General features: G+C 44.3%; 2 protein-coding genes across 2 annotated transcripts in view; one reads left to right on the top strand and one right to left on the bottom strand.

Moving 5' to 3' along the window:
* Positions 1-4,399: 4,399 nt before the first annotated feature.
* Positions 4,400-5,744, bottom strand: LOC115762614 (oxysterol-binding protein-related protein 11). Its single transcript, XM_030704912.1, has 3 exons — positions 5,494-5,744; positions 4,986-5,382; positions 4,400-4,926 (listed from the first exon to the last, which is right to left on the bottom strand). Exons 1-3 carry the CDS (start codon positions 5,579-5,581, stop codon positions 4,722-4,724), a joined length of 690 nt encoding a protein of 229 aa, XP_030560772.1. The 5' UTR covers positions 5,582-5,744; the 3' UTR covers positions 4,400-4,721.
* A 247-nt stretch (positions 5,745-5,991) lies between these two features.
* The window catches only part of LOC115762604 (triple functional domain protein), a 61,632-nt gene continuing 49,553 nt past the window's right edge, over positions 5,992-18,070 (top strand). Inside the window, exons 1-5 of the mRNA XM_030704897.1 lie at positions 5,992-6,146; positions 6,978-7,458; positions 13,079-13,634; positions 13,704-15,803; positions 16,119-18,032. Coding sequence (XP_030560757.1) covers positions 7,280-7,458; positions 13,079-13,634; positions 13,704-15,803; positions 16,119-18,032 — 4,749 coding nt within the window. The 5' untranslated portion in view covers positions 5,992-6,146; positions 6,978-7,279. The remainder of the gene's footprint in view (positions 6,147-6,977; positions 7,459-13,078; positions 13,635-13,703; positions 15,804-16,118; positions 18,033-18,070) is intronic.

The following is an 18,070-nucleotide window of genomic DNA, read 5'->3' as shown; positions in this document are numbered from 1 at the left end:
TTTTGGGTCGAAATTCATGTCAAAATCTTACCCCTAGGATTCGTATATAGACATGGGGCGAAATTTCCCACCTCCATAACTCGGCCAAAAATCAACCGATTTTCACCAAGATTGGTTTTTCGTTCATGGTTTTCCCTCTAAAATAATCTGGCATTTAAATCTGACAACACATTTTTGGGTCGAAATTCATGTCAAAATCTTACCCCTAGGAATCGTATATTGACATGGGTCGAAATTTCCCACCTCCATAACTCGGCCAAAAATCAACCGATTTTCATGAGGATTGGCTTTTTAATCATGATTTTCCCTCTAAAAAAATCTGGCATTTAAATCTGAACACACATTTTTGGGTCGAAATTCATGTCAAAATCTTACCCCTAGGAATCGTATATTGACATGGGTCGAAATTTCCGACCTCCATAACTCGGCCAAAACTCAACCGATTTTCATGAGGATTGGTTTTTTATTCATGGTTTTCCCTCTAAAATAATCTGGCATTTAAATCTGAACACATATTTTTTGGTCGAAATTCATGTCAAAATCTTACCCTAGGATTCGTAATGGGACATGGGCCGAAATTTCCCAACCCATAACTCGGCCAAAAATCAACCGATTTTCATGAGGATTGGCTTTTTATTCATGGTTTTCCCTCTAAAATAATCTGGCATTTAAATTTGACAACACATTTTTGGGTCGAAATTCATGTCAAAATCTTACCCCTAGGAATCGTATATTGACATAGGTCAAAATTTTCTACCTCCATAACTCGGCCAAAAATCAACCGATTTTCATGAGGATTGGCTTTTTAATCATGATTTTCCCTCTAAAAAAATCTGGCATTTAAATCTGAACACACATTTTTGGGTCGAAATTCATGTCAAAATCTTACCCCTAGGAATCGTATATTGACATGGGTCGAAATTTCCGACCTCCATAACTCGGCCAAAACTCAACCGATTTTCATGAGGATTGGTTTTTTATTCATGGTTTTCCCTCTAAAATAATCTGGCATTTAAATCTGAACACATATTTTTTGGTCGAAATTCATGTCAAAATCTTACCCTAGGATTCGTAATGGGACATGGGCCGAAATTTCCCAACCCATAACTCGGCCAAAAATCAACCGATTTTCATGAGGATTGGCTTTTTATTCATGGTTTTCCCTCTAAAATAATCTGGCATTTAAATTTGACAACACATTTTTGGGTCGAAATTCATGTCAAAATCTTACCCCTAGGAATCGTATATTGACATAGGTCAAAATTTTCTACCTCCATAACTCGGCCAAAAATCAACCGATTTTCATGAGGATTGGCTTTTTATTCATGATTTTCCCTCTAAAATAATCTGGCATTTAAATCTGAACACACATTTTTGGGTCGAAATTCATGTCAAAATCTTACCCCTAGGAATCGTATATTGACATGGGTCGAAATTTCCCACCTCCATAGCTCGGCCAAAAATCAACCGATTTTCATGAGGATTGGCTTTTTATTCATTGTTTTCCCTCTAAAATAATCTGGCATTTAAATCTGAACACATATTTTTGGGTCGAAATTCATGTCAAAATCTTACCCTAGGATTCGTAATGGGACATGGGCCGAAATTTCCCAACCCATAACTCGGCCAAAAATCAACCGATTTTCATGAGGATTGGCTTTTTATTCATGGTTTTCCCTCTAAAAGATTCTGGCATTTAAATCTGACAACACATTTTTGGGTCGAAATTCATGTCAAAATCTTACCCCTAGGAATCGTATATTGACATGGGTCGAAATTTCCGACCTCCATAACTCGGCCAAAAATCAACCGATTTTCATGAGGATTGGCTTTTTGTTGATGATTTTCCCTCTAAAATAATCTGGCATTTAAATCTGACAACACATTTTTGGGTCGAAATTCATGTCAAAATCTTACCCTAGGATTCGTAATGGGACATGGGCCGAAATTTCCCAACCCATAACTCGGCCAAAAATCAACCGATTTTCATGAGGATTGGATTTTTGTTCATTGTTTTCCCTCTAAAATAATCTGGCATTTAAATCTGAACACACATTTTTGGGTCGAAATTCATGTCAAAATCTTACCCCTAGGATTCGTATATAGACATGGGGCGAAATTTCCCACCTCCATAACTCGGCCAAAAATCAACCGATTTTCACCAAGATTGGTTTTTCGTTCATGGTTTTCCCTCTAAAATAATCTGGCATTTAAATCTGACAACACATTTTTGGGTCGAAATTCATGTCAAAATCTTACCCCTAGGAATCGTATATTGACATGGGTCGAAATTTCCCACCTCCATAACTCGGCCAAAAATCAACCGATTTTCATGAGGATTGGCTTTTTAATCATGATTTTCCCTCTAAAAAAATCTGGCATTTAAATCTGAACACACATTTTTGGGTCGAAATTCATGTCAAAATCTTACCCCTAGGAATCGTATATTGACATGGGTCGAAATTTCCGACCTCCATAACTCGGCCAAAACTCAACCGATTTTCATGAGGATTGGTTTTTTATTCATGGTTTTCCCTCTAAAATAATCTGGCATTTAAATCTGAACACATATTTTTTGGTCGAAATTCATGTCAAAATCTTACCCTAGGATTCGTAATGGGACATGGGCCGAAATTTCCCAACCCATAACTCGGCCAAAAATCAACCGATTTTCATGAGGATTGGCTTTTTATTCATGGTTTTCCCTCTAAAATAATCTGGCATTTAAATTTGACAACACATTTTTGGGTCGAAATTCATGTCAAAATCTTACCCCTAGGAATCGTATATTGACATAGGTCAAAATTTTCTACCTCCATAACTCGGCCAAAAATCAACCGATTTTCATGAGGATTGGCTTTTTATTCATGATTTTCCCTCTAAAATAATCTGGCATTTAAATCTGAACACACATTTTTGGGTCGAAATTCATGTCAAAATCTTACCCCTAGGAATCGTATATTGACATGGGTCGAAATTTCCCACCTCCATAGCTCGGCCAAAAATCAACCGATTTTCATGAGGATTGGCTTTTTATTCATTGTTTTCCCTCTAAAATAATCTGGCATTTAAATCTGAACACATATTTTTTGGTCGAAATTCATGTCAAAATCTTACCCTAGGATTCGTAATGGAACATGGGCCGAAATTTCCCAACCCATAACTCGGCCAAAAATCAACCGATTTTCATGAGGATTGGCTTTTTATTCATTGTTTTCCCTCTAAAATAATCTGGCATTTAAATCTGAACACACATTTTTGGGTCGAAATTCATGTCAAAATCTTACCCCTAGGAATCGTATATTGACATAGGTCAAAATTTTCTACCTCCATAACTCGGCCAAAAATCAACCAATTTTCATGAGGATTGGTTTTTTATTCATGGTTTTCCCTCTAAAATAATCTGACATTTAAATCTGACAACACATTTTTGGGTCGAAATTTATGTCAGAATCTTACCCCTAGGATTCGTATATAGACATGGGTCGAAATTTCCCACCTCCATAACTCGGCCAAAAATCAACCGATTTTCATGAGGATTGGCTTTTTATTCATGATTTTCCCTCTAAAAAAATCTGGCATTTAAATCTGAACACACATTTTTGGGTCGAAATTCATGTCAAAATCTTACCCCTAGGATTCGTATATAGACATGGGGCGAAATTTCCCACCTCCATAACTCGGCCAAAAATCAACCGATTTTCATGAGGATTGGCTTTTTAATCATGATTTTCCCTCTAAAAAAATCTGGCATTTAAATCTGAACACACAATTTTGGGTCGAAATTTATGTCAGAATCTTACCCCTAGGATTCGTATATAGACATGGGGCGAAATTTCCCACCTCCATAACTCGGCAAAAATCAACCGATTTTCATGAGGATTGGCTTTTTAATCATGATTTTCCCTCTAAAATAATCTGGCATTTAAATCTGACAACACATTTTTGGATCGAAATTCATGTCAAAATCTTACCCCTAGGATTCGTATATAGACATGGGTCGAAATTTCCCACCTCCATAACTCGGCCAAAAATCAACCGATTTTCATGAGGATTGGCTTTTTATTCATGGTTTTCCCTCTAAAATAATCTGGCATTTAAATCTGAACACACATTTTTTGGTCGAAATTCATGTCGAAATCTTCCCCCTAGGATTCGTAAAAGGACATGGGCCGAAATTTCCCACCTCCACAACTCGGCCAAAAATCAACCGATTTTCATGAGGATTGGTTTTTTGTTCATGGGTTTCCCTCTTAAATAATCTGGCATTTAAATCTGAACACATATTTTTGGGTCGAAATTCATGTCAAGAGAAAAATGTAATCCCATCAAGTTGAATGGGAAATCTTTTATTTAGTACAGAAAATACAGTTAGTATTTTTGGTATTTATTATTATTTATATATATATAAGTTTTTAAAGTTCGAAAAAAAAACCAATTTGATGTGATTGATTTAGCTAGCAGTTGGTATTTTTAGTATTTTTTGTGGGTATTTTATAAAACCCGCTAAAATTCAAACGAGAAAAAGAAGCGGCTAATTTTGCGCTCTTGTATTTTGTCAAGGCAATTAAATGGAATCAAACAGTATTTACAGTATTTGCTTAGCATACACACACACACACACACACAGACATATACGCACACACAGACAGACACATAGAACAAGGCGAATTTATTGCTTTGATTTCATGAAATGCTTAGCTGAGCTAAAGTAGCAACTGCTATTGAAGAGCCAGCCCCATGCTCGGTGGCGTCAGCTCGCCCGAGGGCTGATTGATCTCCTGATGGCGCTGGAGGAGACTGAGACACTGATGCAGGCACTGGGTGCTGGCCGTGGAGATGGCCTTGAGCAGCAACAGATCCGGATCCGTGGGCGAAAAGGAAGCACAGTCGATATTCTCAATGGCACGCGCCAGCGAAGCATTGCTGCAGGAGAAACAATTATCAAGGAGCAAACAAAGGAAGTGTGTGTAAGCTGGACCTACCACTGCTCGGTGAGGAAGAGCGCCTGGCGCGCCGAGACCATCGCATCGGAGGCGGCCAGCAGCTCGCGCGGCGGCAACGGCGACGAATTGCTTATGTCCATGGCCTTCGTATGGCTCTCGACCACGGCGCGCAGTCCGTCGACCCATTCCTGGCGCGCTCGTGCATCGTTCGCACGCAGCTTGACCGTATCGCCGGAGGCGCAGGCTATGGAGAATGTCCGTGAATCCTCATCGCTCGGATAGACGACGGCGCCGGCCAGCTGCACCTGGCCGCGCGGCGTGCTGGCCAGGACATGCGGCGATGGCGCAATATCCTCGCCCACCGACGACGAATCGCACAGATAGTAGCTGAGAAAGCCCGTCTTGGCGTCCACCGTGAACCAGCGGTACTGCCAGCCTGCAAGAGAGTTGAACCAGTTACTTTTTGTGGATGCAAATGAAGTAGCAGCTGTTAAAAGGAAGCATCTGAAGCCAGGGCCAGGGCCGAGAGAGAGAGAGCGTGACATACCCTTCATCACATTCGTGTACTTGCTGAGCTGGCCGCTGAGCGGATGACGCAGCGACTGATTAATCATGCGATTCAGTTGGCTATCCATTTGGCAGCTGGAGCTGTTGGCGGCGGCGGGCTCCTTTTTCCGGGCGTCGTCCTGGTGACAGCTGTGCTTCGTCTCCGGCTGTGCCTGTTGCTGTGCTGGCTTTTCTTTTAGTCGGGGCTTTTTACGTTGGAGTGCCGCTTTGATTTTGCGCAGAATTTTTGCAATTTATAGTGGTTTTAAGAAGAAAACAAAAAAATATATAGAAATTATAAAACGCTTATGGCAAATTTATTATGGTTGCAGTGTTGCCAGCTTGTCGAAAACAGCTGTTGCAAGCAGCTGGTAGCCTAAAAAATGACCAATACCACATTTTATGTATGCTCTAGCTATTTAAGCGCTACGCCAGGCTGGTCACACTGTTTGCGCAGTTACATTGCCATTTTGAGTTTAACATGAGCAGCCAACATCATTAACAGTGCAACAACAAAGCGAGCGAAGGCGCATAAATTTCGCAAAATTTTGTTGCTCCGCAAATTGTTTAAACAAAAACGCCCAGTGTAAACAAAAATTATGTGAATGTGCACAGTGTCGCCGACAATGAAACAATGCAAACGCGCGTGCAATGGTAATGTGTGTGTGCATTCAGAACAAACGCTTCGTCAACGAGTGAAAAAAATCAATTTGTATCCCAGAAGCGTTTGTGGTTGAGTGAAGAAGCAGAAGAAGACGAAGAAGTGGTAGAAGGTGGAAAAGAGAGGGCGACCAGACAAGACGCAGAATATCTCAAACGAATTGAAACGAAACTCTGTGAAAAGATGTGCTGCTGCGGCCGCTGGGCGCTGATGATGTGATGTTGATGGAGTTCATTGCGTTTGATGCTACATAAAACCAAAAACACATATTGTAAATGGCAATTAAAAGCGACGCGAGCAGGCATTAAAAATTATTAAACTTTGCGCGGGTTGTGCAGCTGCAAAAAAAAACAAAAAAAAAATCAGATTTGTTTGTGTCGTCGCCCCCCTCTGCCACCAGCTTGTGTTTTAAAAATAAGAATAAGCGCATATGTGTGCGCGCGTGTGTGTGTGTGTGTGTATACTTACATATATATATCCGCGTTTATGTTTTATGCGGCCGTTGCGTGACGCGCCGTCGAGTTGATTTATGACATTTAACATTTACCCGCTATTTGGTGGGGGTGGCTCCTGTCGCATGTATATGTGTGTGTCGCCCTATCTGTCTGTGCATGCGTGTGTTCGTGTGTGTGTGTTGTAGGGGTCGAATGTTGCCCATATGATAAAATTTGCTTAAAATGTAATTAATATGCTGCACGTTGAGTGTGACCGTTTGTAAACTTGCCTAATTTTTGTCTTGTGCTGCCTTTTTCATTCTCCAAACAAACTACCCACACACACACATAAACAAACACCCACTCATACACGCACACGCACACACACAGAGCCGCCGCTGCTGCTGCGTTGACCATGAAAAATGCCAGCGAGAAATTTGCGAAAATCAATGAAAGCCTTCAAAGCAAGCAAAAGTGTAACACTAATAATAGCAACAACAACAACAAAAACAACAACAATAATAAATATTTCAAATTAAGTGAAATTGAAGGCGATTCCGTTATGCTGCGCTGCCCTCACAATAGTTAAAGACTATTAAAAACAGCTCGGCCTCAGCTTTAACAGCTGCTCCCTACCCGCCCCCCCATCCTCCTTCTCCTCCCTCGCACACATCAACAACAACAACAACAACATGGATGGTCAGCGTGCTCGCGATCTGCTGACGCTGCTGCAGGAGCGCGTCGTATTTCTGACTGGCGGACGCGACAGGCGCGGCGGGCCGTTATTATGCTTTCCGGCAACGCCGCGCAGGGATCGGCTTAAACCGGAGGATTTGCGTCGCCTGCTCAGCTACTTGATTAGCATACCGAGGTGAGTACAAAGTAATTTATGTAAACAATCGATACTCTGCATAACTGCGCAATCGATTCCTTTTTATTTTGGCAAGAAGCAGCAGCAGCTGCAGCAGCAGTAACAGAACATGTTTATTTATACGACGTTTGCTCTCTCGCTCGCTCGCTCGCACGCACGCACAGCCCGGCAGCCGGCCCCATGGCGCATTCACAATGAGCAGCCATTGTGTCAGCTGACGTCGACTGCGCTGCGCTGCGCTTCGTTTGCGGTTTTGGGCTGTCGCGCCTCACCCGCGCAGCTGCAGCTGCATGCATTCCACTTGATTTTCCAGTTCTTGCATGTTTATGAATCATCCAACAGCCGCAGCAGCAGCAGCAGCAGGGGCTGCGTCGACGTCGACAATGGCGAACAGCACGCACATTGTTGTTGCAGCCTAGGCTGACATTGAATGCAGCTTTGTGTTAGTGTCAAAGAGCGAACGGGTGAGAGGGAGAGAGGCAGACGTGCTGCTTCTTCGCTCGCCACTTGGCAAAAACTCAATAGCAGTAACAGAAGCCAAGGTAGCAGCAGCAGCGCAGCAGCAGCAGCAGCAGCAAGAAGAAGAACAACAAATTGCATAAATCTGTGCGACAGAGAAAGCAATAAGAAAATACATAACAAAAGGAAATGGCATAAACCGGCAGCAGTGTGCCCGGCTTCAGCGCAAAAGAATGCGGCAAGCCGAAAGCTCTGTTAAATGAATGTTGTTGTTGCTGTTGTTGTTGTTGTTGTTTCTGGCGAAAAAAGCGGCCGAGTCAAAGTGCCAAAAAAAAACGAAGCAAAGCAAAGCAAAAGAAATGAAAGGTGGAATGCGTTGTTGTTTTTTTAATTTATACACTCGCCATGTTATTTAAATGAAGCTTAGCTTTTTACCTGGAATTGATTAGAGTTTGGCAAAATTAAATAAAAATCGAAGCTTGGCATTAATTAGAATATGCGATTAGATATGGCGCAAAGTCCATAATAAAGAGATCATACAAAAGATTAGATCAGAAAGATATTAAGTAATTAGAGCTTTAAGAACTTAAAAACAGGAATGAAAAACAAAGTGTGGGAAGTCGACCTTTAAATACCCTAGAAAATACATGCCTTGGCATATCAACTTATTATATAGAGCTCGATAATATAGTAGTCCGATGTTGATAAGATATGTCGAATATGTGGAAAGCAAAGTAGAGCTCGTAAGATCCAAGTTTGGCTAAGATATATTCAAAAAATATGTTTACTTCTACTTGTCCAATTTGAATATAGGGTATAAAGTCAAAATTAGCCCACATTACTCGATAAGGGTAGCATTTGATTCGCTATAAAGTATTTTTAGAATTCCCGTTAAACTCTCTCAAAAAACCGATGCTACCTTACTCTTGTCCAATTATAGGGTATAAACTCAATGTAAGCCAACATTACACAGAAAGGGTATTATTCGCTTTAAAGTATTTTTAGAATTCCCGTTAAACTCCTAGGATCCAAGTAATGTTAAGATATAGTCGAAAAAGAAGCTTCCCACTTCTTGTCCAATTTGGTTATAAGGTATAACATAAAAGTGACTTTACATAGAAAGGGTAGACTTTTATTCGCTATTATATATATTTATAGAATTCCTGCTAAACATCTTTCAACTGAAATGATCTTCCGCTTGCCATTAAAAGCCCGAAAAACATGCCATCAAAATCACGATCACGAGCATCCAATCAAATATTGCGACACACGGTAGCATTTTATTTATTTTTTATTTTTACGGATTATTCATTGGGAAATTCGTGGCTATTTTCACAAGATTTTTCAATCGCACACACTCGACGGAACAGAAAGACCAAAAGGAAAATCAAGCTAATGAACGTGAGCTTTTCGTTTTGGGGCACGAGTTTCCCATGTTCTTTCCCAAGCCCACTTTCTTATCAGTCGGGCACCTATCCGAGGGGGGGGGGGGGGGTTGCCCCCTATTAGCAGTCGCTATCTCTTTGGCCCATATGCGTGCATTTAAACTGGAATCTTGAAATGCTGACGCCTCAACTTTTCACTGATAAGCGAGGCAATCATTTGTTGTGCTTAGCGATGGGTGAGGGCGGGTGCTAAGAGGGAGTGAGGGAGGGGGGGGGGGAAGGTTTGCTGACGACACGACGCGTCGTCTTATCGCCGCGCTGTCATTTAACGTTGCGTTGTCTGTTTGTGGTTCTCTCTCTCTCCCTCTCTCTCTTTCTTTCGCTCTGCCGCCCGCCCCCGCCTTGGCAGCTTGCCCAGTGTGCACTTTATCGCGGCATCGTGCTGCTTCTTCTTTTTATACCCTGTACTTGCTGGCGGTGTGCCAGTTAAGGGGTATATTGCAAGTGTGCAAATGTTTGTAACGCTCCTTTCGATAACATTCCCAAGTTAACGATTTTGCACTTATCGATCAGTTAAAATCGATAAATATCGCTTTACAGCTTTCTTAAAAGATCATGAAGTCATATCTTAGAGTTTGTATATATGTATTGAAGTTTGCGTTTAAGATACGCAGACTACGTTCCTTACCCCATAACTATCTCATTTTCTTAAAATCGATAACTATCGCTTTATAGTTTTTAGGAATTCTTAAAAGATCATGATATCATTTTTTTTAGTTTGTATATATGTATTAAAGCTTGTCCTTAAAGATACGGAGAACATATTTATCTCTTTCTTATCAGCTCACCCGCTCTTTTTCTAAAAATCGATAAATATCGATTTACAGCTCTCACTGATTTAAGCGTATCTTTACAGATCAGAGAAGCTACAAACTTCATATGTATTGAAGAACATGCTTTTAACTATTCCCAATTCATTCCTCCCGCTAACGCGCATATTTTCTAAAAATCGATAAATATCGAATTGGGTTTTTTAACATATCTCTGGGATTAATAGAGCAAGAGGCAATTAATTTGGTTTCAGTTCGAGATAGAGGGTATCTGCCAGTTGATCAGCCGCAAGCAGCAGCAATCTTGATATTATTTTTTTCCCTCGGTTTTTTTTTTTGACTTTGTTTTGTTTCTGTTTTTGTCTCTTTTATTTATTTGGTTTGCCTGTGAAGCATTTTTGTTTATTTCTTCGCTCTGCTGGATTTCTCTTTGTCTCTTGCGCCAAAAGGGGCAGCTGAGTCGCACGTCAATGCAAATTTGTTGTTTAACCCACAGCAGAAACAACAACAACAGCAACAACAAAGGAGACGAAAAACAATAAGTTCTCAACATTTTAGACACGTTCGAGGCCAACTTCCTTTGGCGCTTCGTTTGGTTCCATTTCTGAGTCCCTTGTTTAATTTCCAAACAGATTTATGGGTTAAATAAACGATTTTTGATTAGTTCGAATTTGCTTTTGGTATTTTTCGGGCTTTTCCTTTACTGCGGGCGACATTTCAGATATTCCGTTCCGTTTTTCTTTCTTTCGAGAACAACACGAACTTTTATGGCGTCACATTCGATTCGAACAGTTCGTTTCCCCGATGCCAGCTGTTGATAAACATTGTATAAAATTCTTTAAACAATTTTTGCCTCTCCCCATAAATGTGTCGTGCAGCCAGAGTTCTTGTATTAGTCATTCTGGAACACACACAATGTGTGTGATTGACTGCAATGAGAACACAGAAATGTTCTATACACATAGCTCGTAATACACAGCTTTGCACGAGTTTTAGGTTCCAGCTCGGGTTTTCACTTGTATTTCGCCTTTTGGTGTGGATTACAATAGTTTATCATATAATTCAGCTTTCTAGCTTTTACAGTTTGTGATATGTGTTGCTTATCAATCAATTAACTAGTCAGTCAGTCCATAAGTTAGTCAATCAGTCTGATAATCGTTGAATCAATTAGTAATTCAATAAATCCATCAAACAACCAATCAGTCAGTCAGCCAGTCAGTCAATACGGCAGTCAGTCAGTCAATCAGTAAGTGAATCAATCGGTCTGTCATTGAATCAGTGAGCCAATCAGTGCTTCAATCAATCGCTCAATCAGGCACTATCACTAACTTAGTCAGTCAGTCATTTGATTAACCAGTCAATCAATTTGTAAGTCAGTCAATAAAGAAGTACGTAAGCCACTCAGTCAATCAGTCTGTTAATGAGAAATTTTGCAGTGGTTCAGTCAATCAATCATTCTGTCGATCAATCAGTCGGTCAGTCAGTAATCAGTCCATCATTACCTTGGTCTGTCTGTCATTCAATCAATCAGGGGCGCAGTCATTAAATTAATCAAGCAATCAGTCGGTCAATCAACTAGTGAGTCAAACAATTAATCAGTTAATCAATCAGTCTGTCATTCAATCAGTGAGCCAATCGGTCAGTCAATACGGAAGTCAGTCTCTCAAAAACTTAGTCAATCAATCTTCAATTCATTCAATCAGTGACCCAGTCAATCAAATAGTTTGTTAGCCAATACAGCATTCAATCAAACTGATTGATCAGTCAATGAGCCAACTTAAAGCTCTTTTAAGGAAAAGATATATATATATTTTTCTTGGTATGATTTTTTCCACTATTATGCAGCTCTTTTTGCGCAGTGTAGTGCTGGTTTCGGGTTCTAAGCGCGTCTTCGAGGGCAAATCCCTAGAAATGCGCTCGCGCCAACCGCACGAGAATCCCCAGCGAAACGGCAACAACGAGGCCAAGAAATAGCGGCCCAAAACGACATTGTTAAAAAGCGTGTAGCAGACATGACAGCCAGAAAGAAAGAATGAGAAAGAACAAGAGAGAGTCAGAAAGGGAGAGAGGGAAAGGGGTATATCAATAAAATAAAAATATTTATAGTTAATGGTGTGATTAAAATTCAAATAGAATGCAAATCAGAGCGCAAGACACGACACAAGCGGCACGTCACAATAGCGACAGTTAGATTAAGGAGGGAGCGGTAGCGGGGTGAAGGAGTAGGGGGATATAGGGAGACGGTGCGTCGGAAATTATTAGCCGAAATTGGTGTCAAAGCAATAGAAAATGTGCTCGGTCCCAGTGAAAAGTCATAATTTATGCAAAAGACGTAAACAGAGCAACGAACCAAAAGCAGAATCTAAACAAATCGAACTAAAATGCACGAAAAGAACTGTTGACTGTTGTTTTGGACGAAGATTGAATACCCTTACGGGCAATAGTAGGTGGCAGCTAGGATTTGGCATGCTACATAAGACTAGGGGCTAGGAAAACTTCCATTAGTCCTTTCGTTCTTTCTTTGCGATATCTTCTTGCATTTTCATATCGCTCGTATTTCTCGTATATATATTTCACTTATCAGATACCTTTTCCCCTTTCCCACCAAAAATCCCATACATACACGCTTTTGTATGAAAGTTTCAAAATGATCGGACTCTAAACATCGATCTTAACCAAGTATGAAGTAACATAGCATAATGTGAGGCAAAGGGAAGTGACAATAGATTAGCGTAAAATTCAATTTGTAAGCAATCGATAATAGTCTTAAGATATAGATATATATATGTATAAAATTAAAGAATATAAAGGTCGCCAAAATCAGCACTATATAAAAACTTAGTTGATAACAAATTGCATATGCCCTCTGCTAGGGTATAAGAACAACAATACTCTCACTGACGCTTGGCTCTCCGTTTGATTTGAATGTTCGCCTTTCACTTGCAGCGATGCGGCCAAGAATCTCGGCTTCACAGTCATCATTGATATGCGCGGCAATGGCAACTGTTCGACGAACGTGAAGACAATACTGAAGGTGCTGCAGGAGCATTTTAGCGCCAACATACATAACGTGGTGATCATCAAGCCGGACAATTTCTGGCAGAAGCAACGCGCCTCGATCAGCTCGAATAAATACAAATTCGAGACGCAGACGATATCGATTGAGGCGCTCAACAAGATAGCCGAATCGCATCAGCTGACCTCGGATTTTGATGGCCAGCAGCCGTACGATCATCAACAGTGGACGGACGCACGGCTGGCGATTGAGGATTTCTTTTGGCAGGCCGGCGATATGGCCGATCGCATCGACGATCTGCAGGAGGATCTCAATCGCAACGATTTCGCCGAGGACGTCAGTCTGGCGCGGCACGCCATCGATCATCACAACGAGATGCGCAAGAAGATCACCAAGCTGCCCATCGAGGATCTCGATATGCAGGGCAAGAAGCTGCTCACCAAGATCAATATGGCAGCGGCAACAAATGCCGGCACAGCCGGACAGGTATACTTTGGATCTCCCTTTCTATATATATATTATGCACACATATTAATCCAAACTCTTCTCTTGCAGTGCGCTGGCGGCGCTGCCACCTCGGACTGCTCCGACTCGGGCACCTCCTCCGCCGGACAGCAACAGCCAGGCACGCGCTCGGCTGGTCACAACAATCCGGACATGTCGGCGGCGATTAACAAGGCGCTGCGTCAGATCGACCTCATCCATTCGGGCCAGGAGCGCCTGCTGATGCTCTGGCAGCACAAGAAAGTGAAGCTGGATCAATGCTTTCAGTGGCGCCTCTTCGAGCAGGACTGCGAGAAAATGTTCGACTGGATCCTGCACAATCGTGATGTATTCCAAATGAGCTACGTGGAGATCGGGCACAATTATTCCGGAGCCAAGCTGTTGCAGGATGAACATCAGAAATTTGCCGTCGCCTCGATGAATGTCAATGTGAATATCGATCGGATTCTGGCCGTGGCAGCGCGTCTCATCGAGAGTCAACATTATGCGGCGCAGCATATCAAGACGTTGGCGCAGCGCTTGGATCGCACGTGGAAGGATTTCGGCGCCGGACTGGACGAACGCACCGCCGTCCTCCAGCTGAGCGTGCTGTTCCATCACAAGGCGGAGCAGTATTGCAATAGCGTGGCCAGCTGGGCGGCCGCCTGCCAGGCATCGCAGCCGCTGCCCTCGGATATCCAGAGCCTGGAGACGGCGATACGCACACATCAATCCCTGTACGAGGCCATGTGCCAGGCGTACACGGAGGTGCATTCGACCAGCAAGAAGCTGCTCTATCAGCTGGATCATTTGGTGCATGTGTGCAATCAGCCGCCGCCGCCGGGCGTGCCCGATCATCGCAAGAATAGCGGCAACAGCGGCTACAATAAATACGAACGCCAGGATCCGGCGGCGGACTATAGCGAAGGTGCCAGCCATGTCCTTGCGGTTATACACCAAATATTGGGCCATCATCGCACGCTGGAGGCCAAATGGCATCAAGAGAAGATACGGTTGCATCAGACGCTGGCGCTGCGTCTGTTCCAGGAGGATGTCAAGCAGGTGCTCGACTGGCTGAAGAATCACGGCGAGGTCTTTTTGCGCAAGAACACGGGCATCGGCCGGAATCTACAGAAGGCGCGCGTCTATCAGAAATCGCACGAACACTTCGAGAATGTGGCCCAGAATACGTACAGCAATGCAGAGAAGCTGCTCTCCGCGGCGGAGGAACTGGCGCGCAGCGGCGAAGCCGATCCCAATGAGATCTATTCGGTGGCCCACGAGCTGGAGCTGCAGGTGGCCAGCTTTGCGGAGCGCGTCGAACAGCGTCGTCGGCGACTCGAAATGGCCGTCATATTCTATACGCACGAAAAGGAGGTTAGCGCCTGGATTGAGTCGCTGCGCACGGATGTCAGCACGGATGAGACGCGGTTGTCGCAGGAGAATCTCGAGGGCATCGAGCGTTTGCTGCAACAGTATCGGGATCAGCAGGAGAGCACGGTGAATACGTGCATGACTCTGATTGCCCAGGGCGAGGCGCTGCTGCAGGAGATGCGCGCGCTCGAGTATGTGGACAATACGGGCTCGCTGGCCGCGCTCGAGGCCACGCTGGAGAAGCTAAGCAAGCAGAAAATCGAGGTCGAGGAGCTGTGGTCGGCGCGCAAATTTCGCGCCGATCTCATTCTGCGTTTGCGCTACTTTGAGCGCGACGCCATGGAGCTGTCCTCGCAGCTGGAGATGTGGTCCGAGGAGCTGCAGCATGCGGATCTGTCGCGGGACTATCAGAAGGCCGAGCAGTTGATACGCATGCATAACGAGTCCGTCACGGACATACAGAACACCACGTACGAGGTGCTGCAGCAGGGCCAGGATCTGTTGCAGCTCTTCGAGAATGCCGGCTTCATATCGATGGCAGATGCCACGCATACGGCGCAGGCACGCATCGAATATCTGTTGGACTTTTTGCGCGAACGCGAAATCGATCTGGAGGAGCTGTCCGAGGCGAAGCGCGCCAAACTGGAGCAGGCCGTGCAACTGTGCCAATTCCAAAATGATGCCAATCAGGTTATCTCCTGGATACGCAACGGCGAGGCGATGCTTGTGGCCAATTTTCTGACGCCCAACAGCCTGCAGGAGGCCGAGCAGTTGCGCAAGGAGCACGAACAGTTTCAGGTGAGTTTCTGTTAACTCCTCCAGCTAAGCATATGGTAATGTGACGCTGTTAATGTTAATGTTAACTGATGTTAAATATAGATAATAACTAAATATGTTAATGTGAATGTTAAATTATAAATTTATAATCTAACGATGTATGTTAAAGTGACGCTGTTAATGTTAATGTTAACACTAGCATAACAGCATAATTAACATAAAATATGAACATTGTTAACGTATGTATAAGAAAGTTGCATTTTTGAGGTTCTGCTTAGGCTAGAGTTGAGTATTATCCAACACTTATCCTATCTCTCTCTCTCTCTCCCCTTGCAGATTGCCATTGAGAAGACGCATACGTCGGCTGTTCAGGTGAAATACCGAGCCGATGCGCTGATCAATGCGAATCACTATGATCCGAAGTCGATACGTGAAATCAGCGACGATGTTACCAAAAAGTGGCAACAACTGGTCACCTATGCCGAGGAGCGGCACAAGCTGGTGACAGCCTCCATAAATTTCTATAAGACCGCCGAGCAGGTGTGCTCCGTGCTAGACAGCCTGGAGCGTGAATATCGGCGGGAGGACGATTGGTGCGGCGGCGGCGGCAGCAGCGACAAGGCGCAGACCATCGTGCAGCTGATATCGAAGCATCAAGAGCAGAAGGAGGCATTTTTGAAGGCCTGCACGCTGGCGCGTCGCACCGCGGAGACATTCCTGAAGTACGCGAATCGATCGCAGCAATATTATCAATATCCGCAGGGCAATTGCGAGGCGCACGTGAAGAGCAAACTGGACAAGCTGCTCACCCAGGAGAATCAGGTGCTCGACTTTTGGACGCTGCGCAAAAAATCTCTGGATCAGTGCCAGCAATTTGTGCTGTTCGAGCGCAGCGCCAAGCAGGCCATCGAATGGATACACAATACCGGCGAGGGTTATCTCTCGTCGCGCACCAATCTGGTGGGTATAACCCGGGAGGAGACGGAGGGTCTGCTTAAGGAGCACAACGAATTCCGAAGCACCGCGAAGGAGACACGCGAACGGGTCAAGCTGCTCATCCAGCTGGCCGACAGTCTTGTGGAGAAGGGTCATGCGCATGCAAGCTCCATCAAACAGTGGGTCGCCTCCGTGGATCAGCGCTACAAGGATTTCAGCAATCGCATGGACAGCTACTGTGAGCAGCTGGAGAAATCGCTGGGCATGTCCGCCCAGCAGCAGCTGCTCCTGCAGCCGGATGGGGATGCAAATAGCTCGATAAGCAGCGCCTCGGGCGCGAGCAGCAGCACGGATCGTCATTCGGATCCGACGCTGGAGGCGAAGTTGACCACGTCAGCTAGTTCGGCGGCCAGCAAGGAGATCAACGAGGAGAAACGCAAATCGGCGCGACGAAAAGAGTTCATCATGGCCGAGCTAATGCAGACGGAGCGTGCCTATGTCAACGATCTAGCCACCTGCATCAAGTGTTTCCTCGAGGAGTTTCGCAGCGGCCGGAATGTGCCCGCCGCTCTGCTCGGCCAGGAGGACATCATCTTTGGCAATATCCGTGAACTGCATCATTTCCATCAGAAGATCTTTCTGCGTGAATTGGAAAAGTACGAGACCATGCCCGAGGATGTGGGGCATTGTTTTGTCACCTGGGCCGTCAAGTTCGACATGTATGTGCATTATTGCAAAAATAAGCCGACATCCAACAATTTGCTTGTGCAGCACGCGGGCAACTATTTCGAGGAGCTGCAGCGACGTCTCGAAGTGGAACATCCGCTGCCGGCTTATCTGATAAAGCCCGTTCAGCGTATCACCAAGTACCAGCTACTGCTCAAGGATTTGCTCTCTTGCTGCGAGGGCAGCCACGGTGAGATTAAGGAGGGCCTCGAGGTCATGTTGAATGTGCCCAAGAAGGCGAATGATGCCATGCATCTGTCGCTGCTCGAGAACTGTGATGTGTCCGTGGATAAGCTGGGCGAGGTGGTGCTCCAGGACGCCTTCCAGGCCTGGGACACAAAGCAAATCATACGCAAAGGACGTGAGCGTCGCGTATTCCTCTTCGAGCTCTATCTGCTGTTCGCCAAGGAGGTCAAAGAGTCGAATGTGGTCAAGTATCAGTTCAAGAGCAAGCTCATGACCACCGACATGGGCATTACGGAGCACATCGAAGGGGATGAGACCAAGTTTGCGGTCTGGACCGGCCGTTCGCCCATGCTCTCCGACTGTCGCATTGTCCTCAAGGCGAACAGCCTGGAAACGAAACAGGTCGGTCCCCCATTCTCCCTACCTTTTCACTCCTATAC

This window comes from Drosophila novamexicana, unplaced genomic scaffold, assembly GCF_003285875.2.
Source record: "Drosophila novamexicana strain 15010-1031.04,08,12 unplaced genomic scaffold, DnovRS2.1 tig00000644-arrow-pilon, whole genome shotgun sequence".
NCBI classification, from domain to species: domain Eukaryota; kingdom Metazoa; phylum Arthropoda; class Insecta; order Diptera; family Drosophilidae; genus Drosophila; species Drosophila novamexicana.
Note: the sequence above shows the minus strand (reverse complement) of the source record. Positions and strands in the feature narration are given on the sequence as shown.